This window comes from Barbus barbus, assembly GCF_936440315.1.
Source record: "Barbus barbus genome assembly, chromosome: 13".
In the NCBI taxonomy this organism is placed as follows: Eukaryota; Metazoa; Chordata; class Actinopteri; order Cypriniformes; family Cyprinidae; genus Barbus; species Barbus barbus.
In genome coordinates, this window is record NC_136741.1 from 16837264 (window position 1) to 16859350 (window position 22087).

The following is a 22087-nucleotide window of genomic DNA, read 5'->3' on the forward strand; positions in this document are numbered from 1 at the left end:
GGAAAAGATGATCAACTCATAACCTGCAAAACTACTTTTATATACAGTCAGGGCTAATCGGAAACATGTTAAGCATCTGGCTTATTGCTATACAGTGCCCTCCATAAGTATTGGAACAGTAAAGACAAAATTGCTCTGTTGGCTGTGGAGTCAAGACATTTACAAATATGATTAAAAGATGAATATGAGACAAAACTACAGAATGTCACATTTTATTATTGGGTGATTCAACACAGATGTTTTACCAGCTAAGAAGTTCAGCACTTTTAGAGTTTCATCCCCCTATCTGATGTGAGCATAAGTATTGTCTTTCTCTTGCAGCAAGGACGAGATTGGTAGCAGCTACATTTTTGTCAGTGTTGGATTACTGTGATATCATATATATATATATATATATATATATATATATACACAAGCACCTAAGCATTGTTTACAGGTGTTCATTGTTTAGATGTATTTTAAAGGATATAGTTGTAGAGTCACCTGATTGTAAATGTTTTGAGTGAATTGTGTATGTCAACTAATGTATTTTGTTTTATGTGTAACTAAATGTGCTGCCTATCTTGGCCAGGACCCTCTTGTAAATGAGATTTTAAATCTCAAAAGAGTTTTTAAATTTCCTGGTTAAATAAATAAAATAAAAATTGGGACAGTTGCCTCAAGTCTTTCTAAGTGATCAGCTGTGTCCTGTTGCATTAATTCTTCAGATATTAAAAGCAGGGAATGTGTCGTATCAGTCATATCCATTACTTCTGTATTCTGAATCTTGCATTCGATGATGACACACACAAACCAGGATGAAGATGAGGGAGCTGACTTTGAGAGAAAAGCAAGCAATTTGGATGCTAAAAGAAAATAAGAAGTCAGTTAGAGCTCTAGCAAAAACAAAGGTCATGGAGAAATCAAGAGTTTGGAAACCACCAGCAACCAACAACGACCTGATCGGCTGAGAAAACAACAGTAGTTGATGGCAGACAAATCATAAAAGCTGTGAAAATGAATCTTAAAAGACGTGTCTGTAAAATCACCAACAACTTCCAGAAAGCTGGGGTGATGCTCTGACAATCTACTGTCCTCAGGAGACTTTGACACAGAATTACAGATGCTACACAGCAAGATGCAAACCTCTGACCAGCACCAAAAATAGAAAGGCAAGATTAGAGTTTGCAAAAAAGCACAAAGGTGAGCCAGAAGAGTTTTAGAACTGTTTATGGACCGATGAGACAAAGATGAACCTTTATCCAAGTGATGGGAAAGCAAAAATGTGGAGAGAAAAAGGGAACTGCAATGATCCCAAGCATACAGCCTCATCTGTAAAGCATGGTGGAGGTGGTGTCATGGCATGGGCATGCATGGCCGCCTCTGGAACAGGCCCTCTCAACTTTACTGATGATTTAATTAATATATGATGACAGTAGCAGAATGAATTTGGAAGGGTACAAAACCATCTTGCCTACCAATATTCAAGAAAATGCCACCAGATTCATTGGGAAGTGCTTCATATTGCACCAGGACAATGACCCAAAACACCCTGCCAGTCCAGTCAAGGAATTTATAAGGGCAAAGAAATGGAAAGTCTTAGATTGCCCAAGTCAATCTCCAGATTTAAATCCGATTGAACATGAATTTCACCATCTGAAGAGGAGAGTAAAGGCAGAAACTCCCCAAAACAAGCAACAATTGGAATTGGCTGCATTAAAGGCTGGGAAAAGCATTTCAAAGGATGAGACCAAGAGTCTGGTGATGTCTATGGGTCACAGACTCACTGCTGTGATTGTGCGCAAGGGATCTGCAACTAAATAATAGCTTTTAATCTTTTATATCTGCCTTATGTTCATCTGTCCCAATACTTATGCTCACATCAATGAGTGGGATGAACTCTAAAAGTGCTGTACTTTTTATTTGGTAAAACATGTATGTGTTGAAACGGCTAATAATAAAATGTGACATTCTGTAGTTTTGTCTCATATTTATCTTTTGATCATATTTGCAAATGTCTCGACTCCACAGCCAACAGAGCAATTTTGTCTTTACTGTTCTTATACTTATGGGGGGCACTGTATATACAGACAATACTGTTCAAAAGTTTGGGGTCAGAATTGTTTTGTTTTTGTTTTTGAGAGAAGTATCTTATTCTCACCAAGGCTGGATTTATTTGATCAAAAATACAAAACAGTAATACTGTAATATTGTTTAGCAGAACAGTTTGCAAGCAAAACAGATAGTAATACTGATGTGATGAGGTCACAGGTGTGTGCTTGTAGAGTATTTTACAATGGAATAGAAAGTTCAGAAAAGCAGCATTTATTTAGAACAGAAACCTTTTGTAACATTATAAATGCCTTTACTGTCACTTTTGATCAATTTGAGGCATCCTTGCTGAATAAAAGTACCATATTTAAAAAACCCCGCTGATTCAAACATTTACAGTAGTGTGTAATGGTTCAAGATTAATCAGAAAATAACCTTAATATCAAAAAAGTGATATATCATCACTGTGATACTCCATGATCTTAGTGTTAATGTTCTCTTTGGGATCACAGGTGTCCATCTGAATGAGACATGAGAAGGTGACAAGGAAGCGATATCTTACAGTTGTCGGAGTTGCTGGAGATCCAGTGCTGGTAGTCCAGGAATTATTGGGCTCAGTATCCCAGATAGACGGGGACAATGGAGTGTAGTCAGGCCAACTCTGCTGGGGCTCTGAACTCTTGGGAACAGTCATGCCTCTGAAAACTAATACAGACAATAACCACAATATTGGATACATTGAATGCAACTTTATTTTTAAATTTTGCATTTTATTTAATATTTTGCATACCTCCAGAAAGATTAAGTGGGTTGTTGGGTCCAAAAGCAGAGAAAGCATTAACCGGTCCAAAACTGGGGCTGCTAGTGGTGTCTATTGGGCTCCACAGTCCAGAGCTAAAAGTTTATAAATCTGTTTATAAATCTTTTTCACAATTATAAATATACTTGTAAAACAGATGAGAAAGAAGTTTCATTATGAAGCCACTGCACCTGTCAGATCCATCACTCTCCACTGATGGCATGTGAGATAGTGTCACCTTCCCCAGACTGTCAGCTTTACTAGCTGAGCCACTGCCACCTGTAAAAACAACAGAACACCACTTGTATAACATTTTACGTGTCAATCTGTGGCAAGGGGCACTTTAAAAATAAATATCAGTGTTTAAATATTGATGATTAGTAATGCGATCTCAAATTTCCTGTTCATGCACCACTACAAGTTGATCCATGTTCAACATCATCTTTATATTTAACATGCAAACTCACCAGGGCTTTTGTCATAGCCAGCAGCTACAGCTGCAAAAGTTGGATTTCCATTTTGACCAGGCAGAGAGGCCGACTTGGTGAGCTTATTCCCTGGAGCCTTCTTCAAATTAGCCTCGCTATAAAAATATACAAGAAAAACAAATGTCACTCATGGATTTCCTGCACAAACATGATAAAATCAGGAAATGCCTTGATGCTAATAACCCAAAATGCAACATTTAGCCACACTGTCCAATCACCAGTGACTTAAGAATATGTACTGGACAAAAATACTTTTTAACGGCTATGAAACTGTATGTGCATTATTTCATAAAAAAAAAAAATTGTTTACATACATACATACATACATACATACACACATAGGGGAAACACAATTAATTGCAATTATCACAAAAAATAATATTTATTATTTTTATTATAAAAAACGTATTTATCTACTATAATTAATACATTAATAAAGAAATACACAAAAAGATCACTATAATAATACTACTGATTTTTAAAAGTACTTTGTGATAATAATAATAATAATTATTATTATTTTATATAACAGTACAATTCTAACATTTATTGTTGTTTTCGCTTTCATTTCAAATGTTAAACCTTTGCTTTTACTTTGGCTAAAAACAACAGGGAAGCATTTTGAAATGCCTCTCTTTTGACAGATTTGTAAACACTTATTACAATTTTGGGAAGATGCTTGGCGCATGTTGTATTTTCAAACGCATGTTATAAGCGACTCAAACTCACATGCAGACAGTTTGTGTCGAGTAGCGTTACGTCAAAGCAGCATTACTCACATGAAACATGCAGTGCATCAAATTACACATTTATATAATTACAACAGTCTTTGTGATTAGATTTTTGTGCTAAACAGTGTCGTGTTCTAGGGCATTGTAAGAATTAATAAAAAAATAATAATTACCAGCCAACTGGGGAGTAAAATTTTTTTTCATATACTCGCAAATGTGCTATTATTACATGCACTTTAAAGCACACGTCCATTAAAGTTACCTGCTGGTGTGGGGCACACTGCCGTAGCTTCCACGAAGCACCAGACTAGGGGAGGTCGGGGGTGGTGAACAGGCGCTGGACATGACTGAACTGGGGCCTTTCAGGAAGGGGTCTGCATGCATGGTCTGCATAGATATCTGCTGAAGACTGTCCACTGCTAATAAAACATATGACATAAATATTTAGATACTTAGATAAGAGTACATAAAGTAACAAACTGACTCAGAATGGAGTCCAGGATATGCTTCCAGATTCATTGCTTACGATTGCCAGTTTTGAGAGGAACATCCCATTCTGGTGGGGGGGAATCTTTCTCTCCTTCTGATCCGCTGCTATGACACCGTTCCTGCATGGAAACATTGACTACAAACTTTCCAAGCGGAGATGGCTGATCATCGCCCATCTTCCCACTGACTACTCGGGCAGACAGAATAAAAGTGGTTTAAAAATGGTTTCTAGAGTTAACAGAGATTCAAAAGTTGGGTGGAAAAGCTGAAATCTGACACCTACTTTTGCTCAGAGCTCGTGGTTTGGGGACACTGTGAATTCCTGTACTGGCGAGGGTTTTGGTGAAGGTCTTGCGCTGCTTATCCTGTTTTTCCAGGGGAGTGACGTAAGGGAGTTCTAGAGAGCTGTATAGAAAAAAAAGACACTGATATTAAAAAAATGATGATTAAGCATTCTAGAATGGTTCACTGGAAACCACAAGGCCTTCAAGATGAAGTGCGTAATTTCTGTGTCACTAGCGGCACCTCGGGTCGCTAAAATTTAATTTTAGACCCCTCTTGAAGAACAAACAGGTGTGCTGCATTTTTTAACAAAACCTGTCCAAAGTTCATTTGGAGTCCAATTTGGCATTTCGAAATAGCTCAAGAGCGTGAATTTCCCATCTCTTATAAGCTGTTGAACTTTGTCAAACTGCCATTGGTCCATGATGTTTACATAATAGGTGGATGTGCTCTGGGGGTCCATTTGAGAAAAAATGTATTCTTTACAGCGAAGTTGTGAATACACTGGAAAGATACTGTATAGTTGAAAGTAAAGTTGAACTTTGCGATGCAGACTCTTTTTTTTTTTTTTTTTTAATAATGCAAAGCAGTTTTGAAGCCATTTTTATTAAAGCACTGTATAAATAAACGACTTGACTGGAGTGCTGAATTGCAGAGCTGGTGAAAACATTCACATCCCTATGATCAGATGCTTTACTAACTGCTCTTTTCTCACTGCTGTCATTATTGTACTATTGAGAGGATTGCATGCAGCACATATTAAAAGATTAATCTAAGCACAGCTCCCAGATGAGTGGCACATGACAATGCAGACATATCCTACCTCTTCACTATCAGTATCGGGGCCTAGTGACACAGAAATCACACGTCACCTTCAGTGACAGAGCTCTGAACAAACCTGGGTTTTTCCACTTGATTCTCCTTTTTTGTGGTTGGTTGTTTCTTAGTTTTTGGTTTAGTGGGGGAGGGAGTAATTTCTTCTCTTTCTTTTCCATTGTCCACTGACACCAATTTTCCTTTCACCTTCTCTGGCTCCTGGTTAATGAGAAAAATTGTTGTTAAAGAGTGCATTTAGAATGTACATTTTAGAGCAAGTTTGTTTTGGGATTTGCTCTGGCGGGTCTAGCATGTTTCATGTGTATGTACCTCTTTAATATTGGCCTCCATGTCTGGGTTAGAGGTCTCTGTGGTAGTAGAAGAGCTGTCATCATTGTCTGCCAGTGGCTCTTTTAAATCTTCTCCTTGAGTCTTTCCCTTTGTTTTCCTCTCTTTCTCCTCTTTCTTTTTAAGAGCTTTTGCTTTATTCTTCACTTTCCCTTTTGATTCAAGCACTGAAAAACACAAGTAAATAAACAGAAATTATATTGTGCATTTCGCAATTTACACTGACCTCTGGGACGAACACCTGGCATGATAAATTAATCTATATTGTTATGCTGATATATTGTTATATATTACCTTTGTTTTGTGAAGACTGTTGTGAATTGTGTTCTGAAGACACGTTAACGGCAGGAGACTCAGGCCTGTCGAGGTCTTTATCCATGGCTGCCAGGAGTCGGTTGTAATCCTGTTCCTCTGTACTGTTGGCCCTTGTGCTGTTGCACTGTGAGGGTCCTGAGCTCGCGAGGTCCTCCAGGAGTCCTGAGCCCTGCTGCTGCTGCTGTTTGGAACTCCGGGCCTTTCGATTAGTCAGCTGGCTGAGTCCTTGGCCACTATCTTTATTAAGCGGAAAGCTGGAGGACAGTTGCATAGATCCAGAGCGGCCTGAACAAGATCTGGGCTTGCTGTCTGGCAGAACACCGTTGCTATTGGAATTGGAGTGCGGACCACCCTGCCGACCCCCAGCCCGCCCGCCAACGCTTGACCCGTACATTCCTCTTGTCGAGGTCTGGTTCGAGTCGGAAAAATCATTCAAGCTGCAATAGATCATATGCATTTTGTAAAACATCTTACGTAAAATGTGAATCAATTAGGAAATATCACTTATTTTTAAATTAAGGACATAAAATAAAAAAAAATTAAATCCTCACTCACTTAGCATCACTTTGAATTCGTACAATTTCCCTGAGATCAAATGGTTTTCCAGTCTCCATGGGAGTGTTGGATTCCACCGACAGCCGTCGTTTGAAAGGCTCCCATATTCCCTGGGCCTCCAGATAGGCAGTAGCAATGACCAGCAGAAACATGGAGCTAGAGAAATATCAGACTGTTAATCATCCACAGAAAGAGAGACAAGTATGTTACTAATCTCACGTGTTTAAAACATAACAATAATATACATTATAAAGAATTAGAAAACACAATGCACAATTTACATGATATATCTATAGCAAATATTTCTTTAAAGGGGTCATGAACTGCCTGTTTCTTTTATTTTGTACTGCTCTCTGAGGTCTACTAATAATGTTATCAAGATTTTCACATAAAAAACACAATTTAGAAGTAATAGGCTATTTTCTGTCCTGTTTTGACTCCCCTCATTAGAATGCTCTGTTTGAATTGGTGTGGCGGATTGTAGACTCGAAAGTAAACGCTCACTGCTGATTGGCTAACAGTTGTGCATGTTTGACAGCCGACATCCTTCATAGATGGACGCTGCTGTGAGTTAGGTTAAAAACGCATAAATACTCGTATCAAATGATCTGTTTAACAGGCAAAGCAATAGTAATCACGTAATGAAAACAGTTACTTACACTTGTGTGGTGCGACATCAGATCCAATATAGTCGACACAGCATCGTCTTTTAGTTTCAATCTTTCTGAAAATCCTGGGTCGAATTATGTCTTGTTTGTAAGTGAATCCGTGTTAAAATGAAGTGAACCAATAACCAAGTTCTTACTGACACGGTCTGGCATTTCATTAAAAATAAAGTTCATCATATAAAATTTATCGTTTGGTTTCTGCATAGACCTGCATTTGCCCCTCTTGTCATTACCTACAACATGGGCGAATCGGTGGGCGGGGATAAACAGGCAGTGATGTAGAGGCAGACGTTGATTTTCTTCTGCGGAGGCAGTGTTTAGCCACACTATTATTTCATAAAATGCCACATACCACAACTTGTCATTTTGGCAGACTGGCTTCAATATAAGCTGTTTTTAGACTAACGAGAAAGTTTTGAGTTCTGAAACTTGCTGAATTTTTTTATAGCGCAATGACCTCTTATTTATCAAATGATCAAGGGAATTTTGATTTCTCAGTTCATGACCCCTTTAACATGACTTTCTTTAGTCTAGTTTTTTTTTTGTTAGTTTGTTTTTACAGAAAGAAACCCCATAAAACTGCAAAAAAGCAGTGTGGACAGTCAATTCTAAACATCAGATTCTAAAAACAAATCAGAATTGTGTGCCGTGTAATCAAAGGCATCGCTTTGGTTGTGTAATGTTTGTAAGACAGGGTTTAGACTTTCCTAGCCATCAGGTGATTAGATATGAGAAATCAGACCTCATAACGAGGGAGACGATGATGTAGAGCTCGAGCTCCCAGTTGGGTCGGGGAAGTGTCTCAGCACACACTGCCAGCATGTGATACGGCAATGACGCATTCAGCACAAACGCAAACACTGAACCCCCTGCAGTCACCAACTTCAGCTCCCGGATCACTCTGGATGATGTGAAATCTGGTGTAAACCTGTATGAATTCACAAGAAAGAAGGGTGTTAATCATCATACTCCAACTGTTATTTAGAAACCATTCTAATATGCTGATTTGGTGCTCAATTATTTCTAAAATATTTTATATTATTGTCTTATTATTGTCAATGTTGAAAACGGTTTAATATTTTTGTGGAAATCATAGTACATTTTTAGAATACATGATACATAGATTATCTGATGAATTAAAAAATGTAAAAGAACAGCACTTTTTAAAAATAGAAATCTTTTGTAACATTCTAAACATCTTTACTGCTACCTTCAATCAACTTGAGACATCCTTCTGAATTAAAGTATTAATATTACTTGCCCCAAATATTTGAATAGCAGTGCATGATTTTAAAAAGGTTAAAGGGGTCATCGGATGCCCATTTCACACAAGTTGATATGATTCTTTAGGGTCTAGGGATGGCTCGATACCATAATTTTGGCTTCGGTACGATACCAGAATGTAATACCTCGGTATCGGTATCTTATCTTTTCGGTGCAAACACAGTGCAAAACAAAATGTCTCAAAATGTAACAAAAAACCTACCGGAAACAGGTGAAGAAAAAAGTTTGAAGAAAAAAAAAAATACAACTGAAGCAACGCAATTAATGCAACAAATGTTGCTTTATTGTAAAGTGTTATTCTAACAGTCAAAGTGATGCGCTTTGAAATTATTGCGGGGCAATAATTCCATGTAATTTAATAATATTTAGAATGCAAAGTCGGCAACACCAAAGCTCCAAAAGTATAAAAAAATTTATTTAAAAGACTTTCACATAGTGTGTGAAGTTTCGAGTACGCATCAGACAAATGAACTAATATGCCACTCTTTATACCTCCAGGTGATCAAAGGTCACATGACCTCACACAATATTATCATAATAATAATACCCCAACAAACTGACCGTAATACCATCTTGCACGGACAATCTTATCATCCTGTGTCATTCAAGCACTCGTTACCAATTTCACAATTTAGTTGTATTCGCCGTATTTGCAGCAGTGATGAAAACTTTCAACAGCAATCACAAATCTTATCGGAGAGATTCAGAAAACGATCATATCGAGAAGAGTAGATCCAGTCTGCAGCGAGTCATTTTAAAGATTCCCAACAAGAGAGTCTCGTTAAAAAACAAATAAAACTGACCATCGGATTGTTAGATTCAATATTCGCCTGTTTTGAAGGACATTAATAATGTTTTACTGAAACATTGGCATATTGTAGAGTGATCCCAGTCTCAATAAATGTTTTGATAAACCACCTCGTTTAGTGTATAAGAAAACACCTAATCTTCGAAATATCTTGGTTAGATCAGATTTGAAACCTGCTCTTCTTTTCTTGAACAAAATACCATATGGGAATTACAGATGTGGTAATTATCAACAGTGCAATTTCACATATAAGACGTTGACCTTAACACATCCTCATATGGCGAACACCTTTCAATTTGGGGCACTATATTTCCTGTAAGGCGGCTAATGTTATGTTATTTGCGTTGCCCTTGTGGTTTATGTTGGTAAGAACCTCTGAAAATGGAACCTCTGCAAACTCAAGACACTCTGTTTCCACTCTTCAGTACATAGGAATAGAGGTAGTCAAGTGTCAACGACGCCGTAGTGATATTAATCAATTACTTTTACAACATGAGGCCTTTTGGATTTTTACATTAGATGCATTGTCCCCTAGAGAATTAAATGAGGACTTTGATATTCGTCCATTTCTTTAAATATTAAATATCTATTTATATAGCTTTTTTACAGCTCTAATAAAGGTTTTGATGGTACTAGTTGAATTTATGTACGTATGCATGCATCAATTAACGCTGTAGAATTGCATATTGAGAATTGTATTTTCCATAGCTTTTTATCATTTTTTAATTGATTGATATGTTATTGTTTTGGTTATTTGTTGATTGATTGATATGTTATTGTTTTGGTTATTTGTTGGGGTATTATTATTTTGATAATATTGATCACCTGGAGGTATAAAGAGTGCCATATCAGTGTTATTCATTTGTCTGATGAAGAGCCTGTGCGCCAAATAAATATTTTGATACTTTTGGAGCTTTGGTGTTGCCTACTTTGCACTCTAAATATGCTTCTACTTGTTTTTTAGTCGAGCACCCATTTGAGATTGATGTGCTGTTGCTTGCTCTATGTAATTTAATAACAAACTAATCTAATAATAATAATCCTATAACAAGAAGAATGTAACAGGCCTACATTAAATGGAAATGCTAAATTTTTGATGCTTTTGACAATATATCTGGCTATCATCGACACATGATACAATGCAACTCAGCACGGGGGAGGTTCTGCCCACAATGTGTGCCCGTATGCTACTGTGTGAAATTGTTTTATGAATTGTCGGCACTATTGTAAATGGTTAGAATTGACCATAGTGAAGTGAAGTCAAGTGACATACTGCCAAGTATGGTGACCCATACTCGGAATTCGTGCTCTGCATTTAACCCATCCAACGTGCACACACACAGCAGTGAACACACACACACCGTGAACACACACCCGGAGCAGTGGGCAGCCATTTATGCTGCGGCGCCCGGGGAGCAGTTGGGGGTTCGGTGCCTTGCTCAAGGGCACCTCAGTCATGGTATTGAGGGTGGATTGCACCTACAATCCCTGCCGGCCTGAGACTTGAACCCGCAACCTTTGGATTACGAGTCCGACTCTCTAACCATTAGGCCACGACTTCCCCATGTTTTCCTAACAGTTGGCATTGAGAGTGACTGACACTTGATGATCAGAAAAAAATACTGATATGTAAAAAAAAAAAAAAAAATAAATAAATAAATATATATATATATAAACTAAAATAAAAGAAAAATGAAAAATCCCCACTTTCATATCCGTTCATAAATTATATTTTGTAAGTGTCATATTTGGCAGTTGGCATTAGAAGTTATATTACTAATAACAGTGGCATATGAGAAGTTTAATACCACAGACAAAAAGTAAAATATGCCTTTTTTGAAGTTACTGTATATAAAAAAAACTGATAGCTAAAGTTTAGGCGTTCATTACTTCCTCTCAATTTAATAATTTTTTTAGCACCCCCTCTGAACTGTTTAGCTCCTCCAACAAAAAAATCCTGGAGCCGCCACTGGATTTCAGACTCAGATAGCCAAAGAAAAGGCATTAAATCTCACTCTCTCGGCTGCTTCATATTAGTGGTCGGCAGCATGGCAGAAACATTCCAGTCATATAATTAAATTAATATAGCAAAACTCTTGCTTAATTCAAATTCAATTAATATTCAATTGTATGAAATGCAAGTGCATATATTACGTGACCAAAACTTCACTGGTATATAAGCTTTCGTTCTTACTGTATCACATATTATGTAGGCCTATGTGCGTTGATCAGCTGTAAATAAAAGTTCAAATTAAATCTGAATTTATGAATGATGCACTCACCTGTCGATCTCTTAATTTTCTGAAAAGATCAGGAGCAGCAAGCGACAAATGCTTAAAAAAGGTTTGAAATTGCCTCTGTGGCAACACATGATACGCTTGCATACAGGTGCAGTAAGGTCAGTTCCTTCACCTTTGTCATCTGTTTTGTATGCAAAGTAATGCCATATTTCACTTCTGTTCTCTTTTTTTATTATTAATTTTGGGTGCGTTGATAGTTTCATCTGTTTGATCCATGCGTTGTTCTGTTGTCACATTTACTGGTTGCGCAGCAATTTGGGAAGCACTGCCACCTACAGGTGCACTTCACAACAGCAGCGTATAAAATATCGAATTGAGCAAAATTATGATATCGTACCGTTTGAAATGTAATATATATCAGTACTTTTCCAGTACCGTTACACCGCACATCCCTATTAGGGTCTTAATGAAAAGTCTATAACATACTTTGGTTAAAATTTCTCAATGGTAGTGTAAAAAACACCTTCTTTATCCTGTCAAAATCAGCTCTGTTTTCAGCACGCTGTTCTAGTCCATGTTGCTTTAAATGCTTGTGAGCTCTGATGACCCCGCCCCTCTCTTCTGTGGAGTGACGAGCAGACCATAGATATGTATAGATTCCCTATTCGACCGCTCCAGGTACATTGACGCGTCAGCCATCTCTCATTCACTATAATAATCAATGAATATTCAAAGATATACAACAAGCGTATAATTTGCTGTTGTTTATGCACACAGTCAATGCGCTCAAAGATTCGCAGACCGTTCCAAAAATGGCGGATGGCTTACGTATCGCGGCCCATAGAAACAGTCGATAATGAGGCATCTAGTTATATATATCTATGGACCATTCTAAACTTCAGCCGCGAAACTGGCTAACACTTTATTAGGAAAGGCGATTTGCAAAGATTCATAAAAACCCTTATACTCACTTCTTCTGTAGATAAAGCTGGATCACGAATGATTCGGGCGAACAGACGCATTTATGTAGATCGGGGATCAGCGCATTCACTTCAAAGCGAAAGTATCGTTAATCCTCTGCCTCTTCAGCGGCTCAGATGTCGGGAGTAAATGTCAATGACGACTGCTATATTCATTATTACATCCAACAACAAAGCATTTCAATCGCTTAATCTGAGACATCTTGTCTTCCCCTGCACCGGAGTCAGTCGGACTGTTTACAGCTCACTCAGGGCAGGTCTAATGTAAGACGGTCTTGTTGATCAACTATCGTGGGAGGGGCCTGTACAGAACTACATCTACATTCTGACAGGAACCTGAGAACAGCCTGATTTGAGAAAGGGGATTTAAAAAAAAAAAAAAACACTGGGTGGATTTTTATCATTATAGGATGGATGTGTACACACACTTCCAACACACATTTATGTTCAAACAACTTGTAAAGTGAATTTTGCATCCGATGACCCCTTCAAGCTGCAAAAATGGGTTTAAACATTGATAATATATCAAGATAAATCAATTACACTTTAAAAATTTATTCAAATAAAAAACTTAAAATAAATTGCAATATTACTGGTTTTACTAACTTTTTGATCAAATAAATGCAGACTTGGTGAGCATAACAGAATTATTAAAATAATAATAACAATAATAATAATAGCTATTACAAACATTTGACCAATAGAAATCAGAAAACCTCACAGTGCTGCACTGGTACTCTGTTTGAAAATTAACCATGAAATCACTTACAGTATGACGAGGTCTTTTGAAGTGTTTGGTTTGAGTTCAAATTCTTCACAGTTGAGAACTTTGAAGCCATAACCCTCACAAGCATTGCCACTGATCTCCATAGATCGAATGTGTATTGGAAGAAGCCCTGTGTTCTCCAACCTGAAAGTCCTTCGAAGAGTGAAGTTTGGTTCCTTGGCTTTAGCTTAAAGAAATGAGTAACACAGACATTTATCAGAAAGGTACAGAATCTCAAACTAGTTTATAACAATGAAAACATCTGAAATTTGATTTCATTTTGACACTTACCTTCTGAACAGTCTTTGAGAAATGCCTCGGTGAGCTTGAACCTCAGAGAGCTGCCGAGACCTGGGGTTTTACCAGCCAGTCTCACACTCTCTGTGGTGCCTTGACCATGAACCATGATCAAGTCTACTACTGTCAAGTTGTTCCTGAACAAACATGGATTGGGTAATGTACAACAGTACTCTCACACCATTCTATTTTCAGTGTTCATTTTGGCAAACTAAGCTCACCTGACGACTAGCAGAGAAGAGACACTGTGATTGGTGATGGGTCTAAACCTCACATTGAAGGACTTTACCTCCCCAGGCATAAGGAGCATGTTGTATACATAGGGCCGACTTACACCTTCAACAAATCCTGTGGAACTCTTCATCACTGAAGACTTGACACATACAGAAATCATTAGCAGCATAAAGATACACCACAACCACTGTACAGAAATTCTTAATTTTGGTGGATATCATAAAAGGAATTTTGAAAAGTAGAAGAATTAAGTAAAATTGATTCAATTAAACAAAATGTCACTACATTGTTACAATACATGGTTTTTGTGTATTTTATGTCCTTGTTACTTACATGATTTCTATAAACCTGGAATTCCAGTGTATTCATGTCAATGTTGATATTAGACAACTTTCCTAAAGGAAACCTTTAAGAACAACAGCAAAAAGACATCAGATGAAATCAGTATTAGAGTTACACGATATTGCAAAAAAAACTGACACTTTCTGTGATGTGAAAAAATACAGGATTTTCACAAGATAACTTAAACAACTCTATTTTTCTCAATTGAATTAGTTCGATATATTTAGTTTTTATAATATCAGACTTGCTATATCTCACAGACAATATAAATAGGTCTTCATACATGAAAACACATCACATCATATACAGGTGTCTATAGCATCTATAACTGGTTTATTGCATTGGAAGTTATTTACCTGTCAGCAAGTCTGCCTGTGAACACTGAGGGATTCGTGTAAAGAGCCAAAGGAAGAACCTGAACGTAGACTGGGACATCGGCAGAGTTTTCTAGAATCACTTCCTCTTCCTACAGAGACACAAGTTCAGGTCAATGTATTTGACTTGAGAGAAAATACTATAGTTGACTTAAGCATGGTAAAATGTGTTAAAAGTGAGCTGAGTTGATGTGTGTATACACTCACTGATGAGCTGTTGGTGTTTGTGAGAGGAAAATGAATCTGTTGTGATGAGTTGACCAGCGAGGGCCATGTGAGCTGCGCTAAGATCTTGGCCTGCACATTCTTCTGCAGATCTGTGTTCACTTCAAAGAAAGCTTCAACCCTAAACAAACAAGAGAATCACATCAAAGATACTATACATTTACTGTATGGTAATCTAAATCTGGTTTGAAGCTAGATGTATCAGACTCACTCAAGGCCTGATTGCTCTTTGAGCTCTTGCCATCTTTTCAGGAGCCGCTGGTGTAGATCTACATCAGCGTCCCATATGTCCTCCTGCATAACCAAACCATGGGGCCTGGATTCAGCTGCAGGAAAAAGAAAAAGAAAAAAAAACACACAAGGAGTATTCAATGAAAACACATGCATAAAAAAACAAGTAAATTAGGAAAAAAGACTTTGAGATACAGAAAGCATACATTTTAATACAAACGGTAATCCCACATAACAGTGATCACCACACTGCAAGCTGGCATCAAAATAAATGTTTGCTATCTGGAAAAAAAAAAAAAAAAAAAAAAAGAGTAAAAAACAATGTTTAGGATTTCAACCGATCATCCAAAATTATTCTACATTGTACTATTGTAGTTATAGTACAAAATAAACTGAGCAAACTATTAGCAGGTGCATTTAAGTGAGGGTAGATTTAGTATAGCACTATAGTGTTGTAATTGGGCCTGGGACCTTGGACTTTCGTCTGGGCTCCAACTCCACTTTGTTATTGCGAAGTCGTTTGAAGTAAAACCGGACGTCCTCTGTGAGAGAGCGAATTTGCTGAAGCCTTACTTTCTGTGAGAATGAACTCTGTATGCTGAATCCTTGGTGAACAACTTTTCCCTACATAAAAAAAAAACGCACAGTAAAAAAAATATTCTAAAATGGTCCTAAACCTAATGAATGGTCTGTTGTTGTTTAAAAATAACAGTGGTTTGCAAAACAGGTCATGTTAGCACATGGCACTGGACATAGGAAGTGGTGTTCAAACAGTGCCTGGGGGTAAAAGCAGGGATTAATCACACATGCTCACATTACATGTCTCTTCAATACTTTAAAATCTCAACAAACAGGTCATTTTGAATGATTATTTAAAAAATAGAGACAAAAGGCTACTTGTACTGAAAGGACACTGAGGATTTAAAAAATAAAAAATGAATAAATAAATAAAAAGATAGAGAAGTGATTTTACTTACCGGGAATGAAGGAGGAAGAATGATTTGTTTAGGTGAACAGCTTAATGTTCCAACTGCTATGAGAGCCTTTACAGGGATGGTCAGTATCTGAAATAGACACAGATAAACTGAAGGCCTGGAAAGCATTGCTCATTTGTTTCCATTGTGGTGTTAAAAATATGCCACTTTCACAGGCGTGTAAATGGGTCTGTGAGGCAACACTGTCACTGATTTTTTTACATAATTCTTATATACTCACATTAATCTACATGCACACATATACATTTATCAATGGTATTACTGATTTCGAGATTCCAGGTTCACAGATCCCCCTTCTCAAGCACCAGCTTTGGTACAACAACCAGCACCATTTTTGTGGAAAAGAGGTAACAGAGTATCTTCTGGATGAAACACATACCTCATAGTCTGTTGTAATATGTACGGCTCCATCATATATTCCCTCTAGAGCTTTTGCCACCAAAGTGACTTTAAACGCTGCGTAGTAGCCTGATGCTAAAATGACCTGAGTAAATAGACATGAAATACGGAGTCATGTACACCTACATGTTCTGTAGCCATCCCGCTTTTCCTAAACAAGTGCACATACATACTCCAGTGTAAGTTTATTGTCAAGTATACAAAACTAACTGAAACATTTCAATGCGAACTGGCCCACTCGGTTTACATTGCCTTACTTTGGGTATTTGTCTAAAATGTCTGTCTAAAATAATGTCTTTGCTTGCAGTAACCCAAAACCACAAATCTTGCAACACTTCTGCAATTTTACCACAAGTACGGACATGCAAAGATTCCACCTATGACTGCCTGCAGATATAATACAATCTGTACAATCTGAGATAGCCATGTATGGAGTAGTTACGTTTCCAATCTTTAAACTCTGCAACATTTTCACTGAAATAAATAAAAATCATTAAAAGTTTATAATAGTTTCATAACATTTTTATCCATGTTTATTATGGGAGAGTATATCATTGCAGTTCTTTTGTGCATACATTATATTGCATTGAAATTTCAACATTACTCAGTGTCCCCTATTTTGTATGTGGATTATAAATACTTATCAATTTATTATGAGATAGAGAGTTATTATTGTTAGTTAATGAATATTCCAGCATAAAGACAAGCTGTGCCTGTGTAATGCTGTCCACATGACTCTGTTATGCTATATATATATATGTTTTGGTATCAGACAGTAAAGGAGTGGTAAAGATGCTCTTACGGTTTTATATTGGGCGGCTGATGTGTTCTGGAGCTCTTGTGTTCTGCTCAGTGCTATACTTCGGTTCCCTCTTTCTGTGTTAAGCAACTCCATTGACAGACTGTCTCCTGTCACCAACCATGACTTTATCTCCAACTGTAAGAACAGAGAAATCTCTATAACGTATATAATCTGTATGATTCTCTATAATTTATTTATAGAGGAAAAAGCCATATCTACATCATTGCTCACTCCAGTAATGTCTCAAAAGCTTAAACAGAACTGCTATTCTTATCCAAATGACAAAATGTCACACTGTACTGAACATCATGACCTCGTACCTCAATTGGGTTGCTGTTGACCACCACAAACACTAAACTGCTGGTGTCTGTAGCACTAAGAACACCAAAGTCTAGGATGTGCTCTCGAAGACAGGGAGGAAGAACAACGGGCTGTTGAGTAAGAAAGCAAAGACAAATCATGGTCAATTCATCTCTAAAATGATCCAAATAAATTTCACAATGTCTAAAATTAATAATTGGGTTACATTTGTGACATTTAGTCATATGTAGGCTGTTTCTAACATACCTCCAAGAAGCCTGTGTAGGCCCTGACTGGCAGGTGGAATTTAGAAGCATTAGTGATGAGGAGAATGTTGCTGTCGATGTGGATGGAGGGTCGCACTGGTCGAAACAGAAGGGTGAAAATATAGCGGGACTCATGGGGAGGGATAAGAACTGGTATGCTGAAATTACGCACCTGTTAAAAAACAAACAATATTTTAATTCAACACAAGAACAAGAAGTTTTCTGCTGGCAAAAACACGATTACCTGCATCCAGAGGCTAGAAAAAATAGCTTACATTGAACATAGTCTTGGCTTCTTCTGGAAGTGACACATTGTGGATGCGTATGGCAAAGTTGAAAGTATTGGTGAGGTAGATGGCCCTGTCCACTGGATCTACAGGACTGTCTCTGATGTGGAACAGGGTGGCTGTGTGGTCGAAGCCCAGGTACCTGGAAATGGTGAGCATAAATACATTGTGAGCTAGTTACAAAACTGTATAGATGCTGGTGAACTGGTGAAGATGAACTGGTGCAATGACTCCACAGTAAGTTTACCCTTCTAAAACCTCAGCTTGGTAAGGGATTTCAAGTTTTGAGTAGCTTTTCTCTTTTGCCTTCACTGTTATTTTTCCAGAAAACTGGTCCGATCTTCTTGCTTTTGAAGCTGGAATGTAAAAAAAATCACCATGAACATTTCTGTAGTTATATCTGTAAACAAACAGTTTGTTCCATGTAAAACAATAACTACTGATGTCTTAAAATAAATCAAGAATGATCAGACTTCAGTTGCTTTGATGTCACCAGACCAAGTTATTACTAGGTCTACATAGAATATGGGCTTCTTTGCACTAATCAACATGCACATGATCATTACTGAAACGTTATGAACTTTTGACTTCTTGATAAAAACCTGATTTACTAACTATCAAATCACTACAGGGAGGTGTGTGATGGGATAATCTATATAAGAGGTCAAAGGTGACAGTACTTACCATCAAAACTAATACTTGCAACTTTGGTATATCGGCTCTCTCCAGCTTTTAGTGTAATTTGCTTGAACTCAACTGTGACAGCTTCATTCGACGGAGTTGGCCTAACACTCTATACAACACAAAACACATAAAAAGCATTGCGAGAGATATTTTTTTCACTGGTTAAATCAAAAACCTTACCAGATTTACACTACCATTCAAAAGTTTGGGACTAGTAAGATGTTTTTGGGAAATATAATAATTTCACAATATTACTATTTATACTGTATTTTTCAAATTTGATCAAACACAGCCTGCATGAGCAGAAGAGAGTTTTTTTTTTTTTTTTTTTTTTTAACTTACCAACCCTCAAATTTTGAACGATAGTGTATAAAGTAGCTATGTAAATAAGACACAAATTACCATGATCGATACATCTTTTGCTCCTGAATTTAACAGATGCAAATTCAGTTGTTTTGGTCGATCTGTAAAGTTGAAAGGACACAGTGATTTGTTTCTTTTTTCCACAGTATCAGTATCCTGCAAACAATTTTGTTGTTTCTACCAAACCACCATCAAATGAAGTGGGTAAAATAATCACACCTTGCGATCGAAGCGTACCAAAGTCCAGCATCTCTGTGGAGGAGTATATACCAGGTGCTGGGAAAGTGCACAAACCATGAGTCAGTGCTAAAGAATATCGATCAAATGTTATCAAGAAAGGATATTTTAACTGACCTGTGGTGACTTCAACCTCTACAGGGAGGATAATAAACTCGTCCTCATTGGACGCGTTTGTTTTTATTCTGATGAAGGCTGTGTGGTTGTCAGCGTCTCGAGAAGAGAAGCTGGCTCTCATCACACCCTTTGTCTCGAATGGCGCGATCTCCTATGGAACACAAAAAAACAATAATAAAGTCTACCACAACAGTGATTTACAATAATAACAACCACACTGAAGTGTGAATAAAGTTACGCTAACCCATAATTTGTTGGTGCCACCCTGCTGTCCAGTAGGCAGCTCTAAATGTAGATCTCCTCCACTGGTGTACATTTCTACAACCTAAAACCATAAAAACATGTAAAGATGATGCAGACATGTTTATTATTTAGATGAACAGACAAAATGGCCCACTGGTAAAAAAAAAGTATAATATAATAGGAACACTATTGTGAGTTTTCCGTACCTGCAGTGGTTCACTGTGAGGGTTGAAGATGCTTATGAGTGGAGAGAAGCTGCTATTTACTGGAACTCTGGCCCCTACAAAGGGCCTGAGTCTGTAGGGATTGGGGATGCCCACACCAAACACCTAAAATCAAACAAGCATTCAAAAGCCTTTTAGGATCATTGCTTTAATAGTTGTACACCAAACACAGAACAGCATTTATAAGTGCATGCATTGTACCTGGTATGTAAACACTCCATGATGCGAAGTGTTAATAAATAAGGTATTTTCTACATTCCCTACTACTCGAGCTAGAAACACCACATCAAATGAGGTGTTGCCTCCAGGTGAAATTATCTGTAAATAAATGACGGAATGTGTTACATTTATGCAATATTACATACATCACTCCATACGTATCACTCACTTTGTCAGTCTGTTACAAGTGCATAAACAATAATGTAAATATAATATAAAAATTTGTAATACAAAATAAAAAAATAAATACAAATAAAAAATAAATTAGCAATGATTTAAAACTAATAATTTAAATAATTTAAAATAAAAATAGGCACATTATTTGTGTATATTATATGAATCTAAACATAAACATGATGTTTTTAGCTTGCTGGAAATGAATTTTTAAACCACCTCTGAATGTGGCTGAAGTGGATGATGCTAAAAATGCTTTGGACCCAGTTCACGCTTGTTTTTAGCATCATCCCATTTCAAATGTACTACCCAAAATGGATGTTAAAACGGGTTGTAAGCTTGGGTACCCAAGAGTACACTGAGTTTATGACGGCTGATGTTGAGTCCGGTTAGCCACAAGCCATTAGCCAGGGCAGAGAGGAGCTGATTTATGCAGGTGTCAGGAACAGGTGGGAAGTGTTTAATTTATAACCACCTAGAGTGTGAGCACACACACACACACACTAAAAGCTTTAATTAGAAGTTTTAGTGAAGCCAACGTCCTGCTATTTTACTGACGTGAATGTGTGTAAGGGTGACACATCAAAAATATACAAAACAAGGAGGTGTCTTCACTGAGGTCTTCATCAGTTGAGCTTTGGTGTGACATTTATGTCATCTCCCATGCCAAACAAGATGATGAGGTTTTACCACACACATCCAGCAGCTGGCACACAAGCTAAAAGAACATTTCTTTTGTGCTAGGTTTGAACAGGAAGTCACAACTGTCTCAGTACTCTGTAGATCAAAAGTTGAGTCTTTCTGTGATAAATACACTACCATTCAAATGTTTGGGGTCAGGATTGTTTTAATGTTTATGAAACTTGCTCACCAGGGTTGCATTTATTTGATCAAAAACGCTGTAAAAAATTATTTTGTGAAATATGAAATACCGTAAATGCTGAAAAAATACAGCAGCCATTCCTCCGGTATTCAGTGTTTCATGATGCTTCATAAATCATTCTAATATGCTAATTTCATGTTAAAAATATTTATTTTCAATGTGGAATACAATTGTGCTGCTTAATATGTTTTTGGAAACATTTTTTTTTTCCAGAATTGTTGAATAGTTCATACGAACAGTATTCATTTGAAATAGTTTTTTTACATTACATTTTTAGAACAATTTAATGTACCTTTGAACAAAATATATATATATATATCTTGACTGCTAATTTACAAATGGTAATGTACGTAATAAATAAATGTCAATTATTTAAACAATTTTTTTAAAAATCATACTTACCCTATTCTGAAAAAAGGATGCATGAAAATGTGATGTTGTTGCTGATATTGATATTAAACTTATTTCTTCTGAACTTGGATTGTGTAAGTAAACTTTTTCCATTTTTGGCATTCCAACTGGCCTATGGATAGAGACAAAAAATAATTAGTATCCAGGAATAGGGCAGAATGGTATGTGTTTTGGAGTCAA

At 37.1% G+C, this 22087-nt stretch overlaps 1 protein-coding gene across 2 annotated transcripts in view; it reads right to left on the reverse strand.

Annotated features, from left to right (window-relative positions):
* The window catches only part of LOC306879557 (transmembrane protein 131-like), a 41730-nt gene that overhangs the window by 1049 nt on the left and 18594 nt on the right, over nt 1–22087 (reverse strand). Inside the window, exons 5-40 of one of the 2 annotated variants that reach the window (XM_079432588.1) lie at nt 21899–22019; nt 20422–20538; nt 20203–20325; nt 19998–20078; nt 19754–19904; nt 19619–19675; nt 19439–19500; nt 19037–19145; nt 18600–18708; nt 18341–18494; nt 18067–18237; nt 17820–17930; nt 17500–17634; nt 16678–16782; nt 16281–16367; nt 15775–15927; nt 15510–15585; nt 15284–15398; nt 15055–15193; nt 14830–14939; nt 14465–14537; nt 14119–14270; nt 13892–14034; nt 13604–13787; nt 8265–8450; nt 6855–7010; nt 6279–6736; nt 5967–6151; nt 5719–5855; nt 4822–4943; nt 4576–4725; nt 4312–4468; nt 3298–3413; nt 3022–3109; nt 2822–2925; nt 2594–2736 (exon numbers count right to left, since the gene is read on the reverse strand). In XM_079432588.1, coding sequence (XP_079288714.1) covers nt 2594–2736; nt 2822–2925; nt 3022–3109; nt 3298–3413; nt 4312–4468; nt 4576–4725; nt 4822–4943; nt 5719–5855; nt 5967–6151; nt 6279–6736; nt 6855–7010; nt 8265–8450; nt 13604–13787; nt 13892–14034; nt 14119–14270; nt 14465–14537; nt 14830–14939; nt 15055–15193; nt 15284–15398; nt 15510–15585; nt 15775–15927; nt 16281–16367; nt 16678–16782; nt 17500–17634; nt 17820–17930; nt 18067–18237; nt 18341–18494; nt 18600–18708; nt 19037–19145; nt 19439–19500; nt 19619–19675; nt 19754–19904; nt 19998–20078; nt 20203–20325; nt 20422–20538; nt 21899–22019 — 4840 coding nt within the window. The remainder of the gene's footprint in view (nt 1–2593; nt 2737–2821; nt 2926–3021; nt 3110–3297; nt 3414–4311; nt 4469–4575; nt 4726–4821; nt 4944–5718; nt 5856–5966; nt 6152–6278; nt 6737–6854; nt 7011–8264; nt 8451–13603; nt 13788–13891; nt 14035–14118; nt 14271–14464; nt 14538–14829; nt 14940–15054; nt 15194–15283; nt 15399–15509; nt 15586–15774; nt 15928–16280; nt 16368–16677; nt 16783–17499; nt 17635–17819; nt 17931–18066; nt 18238–18340; nt 18495–18599; nt 18709–19036; nt 19146–19438; nt 19501–19618; nt 19676–19753; nt 19905–19997; nt 20079–20202; nt 20326–20421; nt 20539–21898; nt 22020–22087) is intronic. The other variant, XM_079432589.1, reaches the window with a different exon arrangement.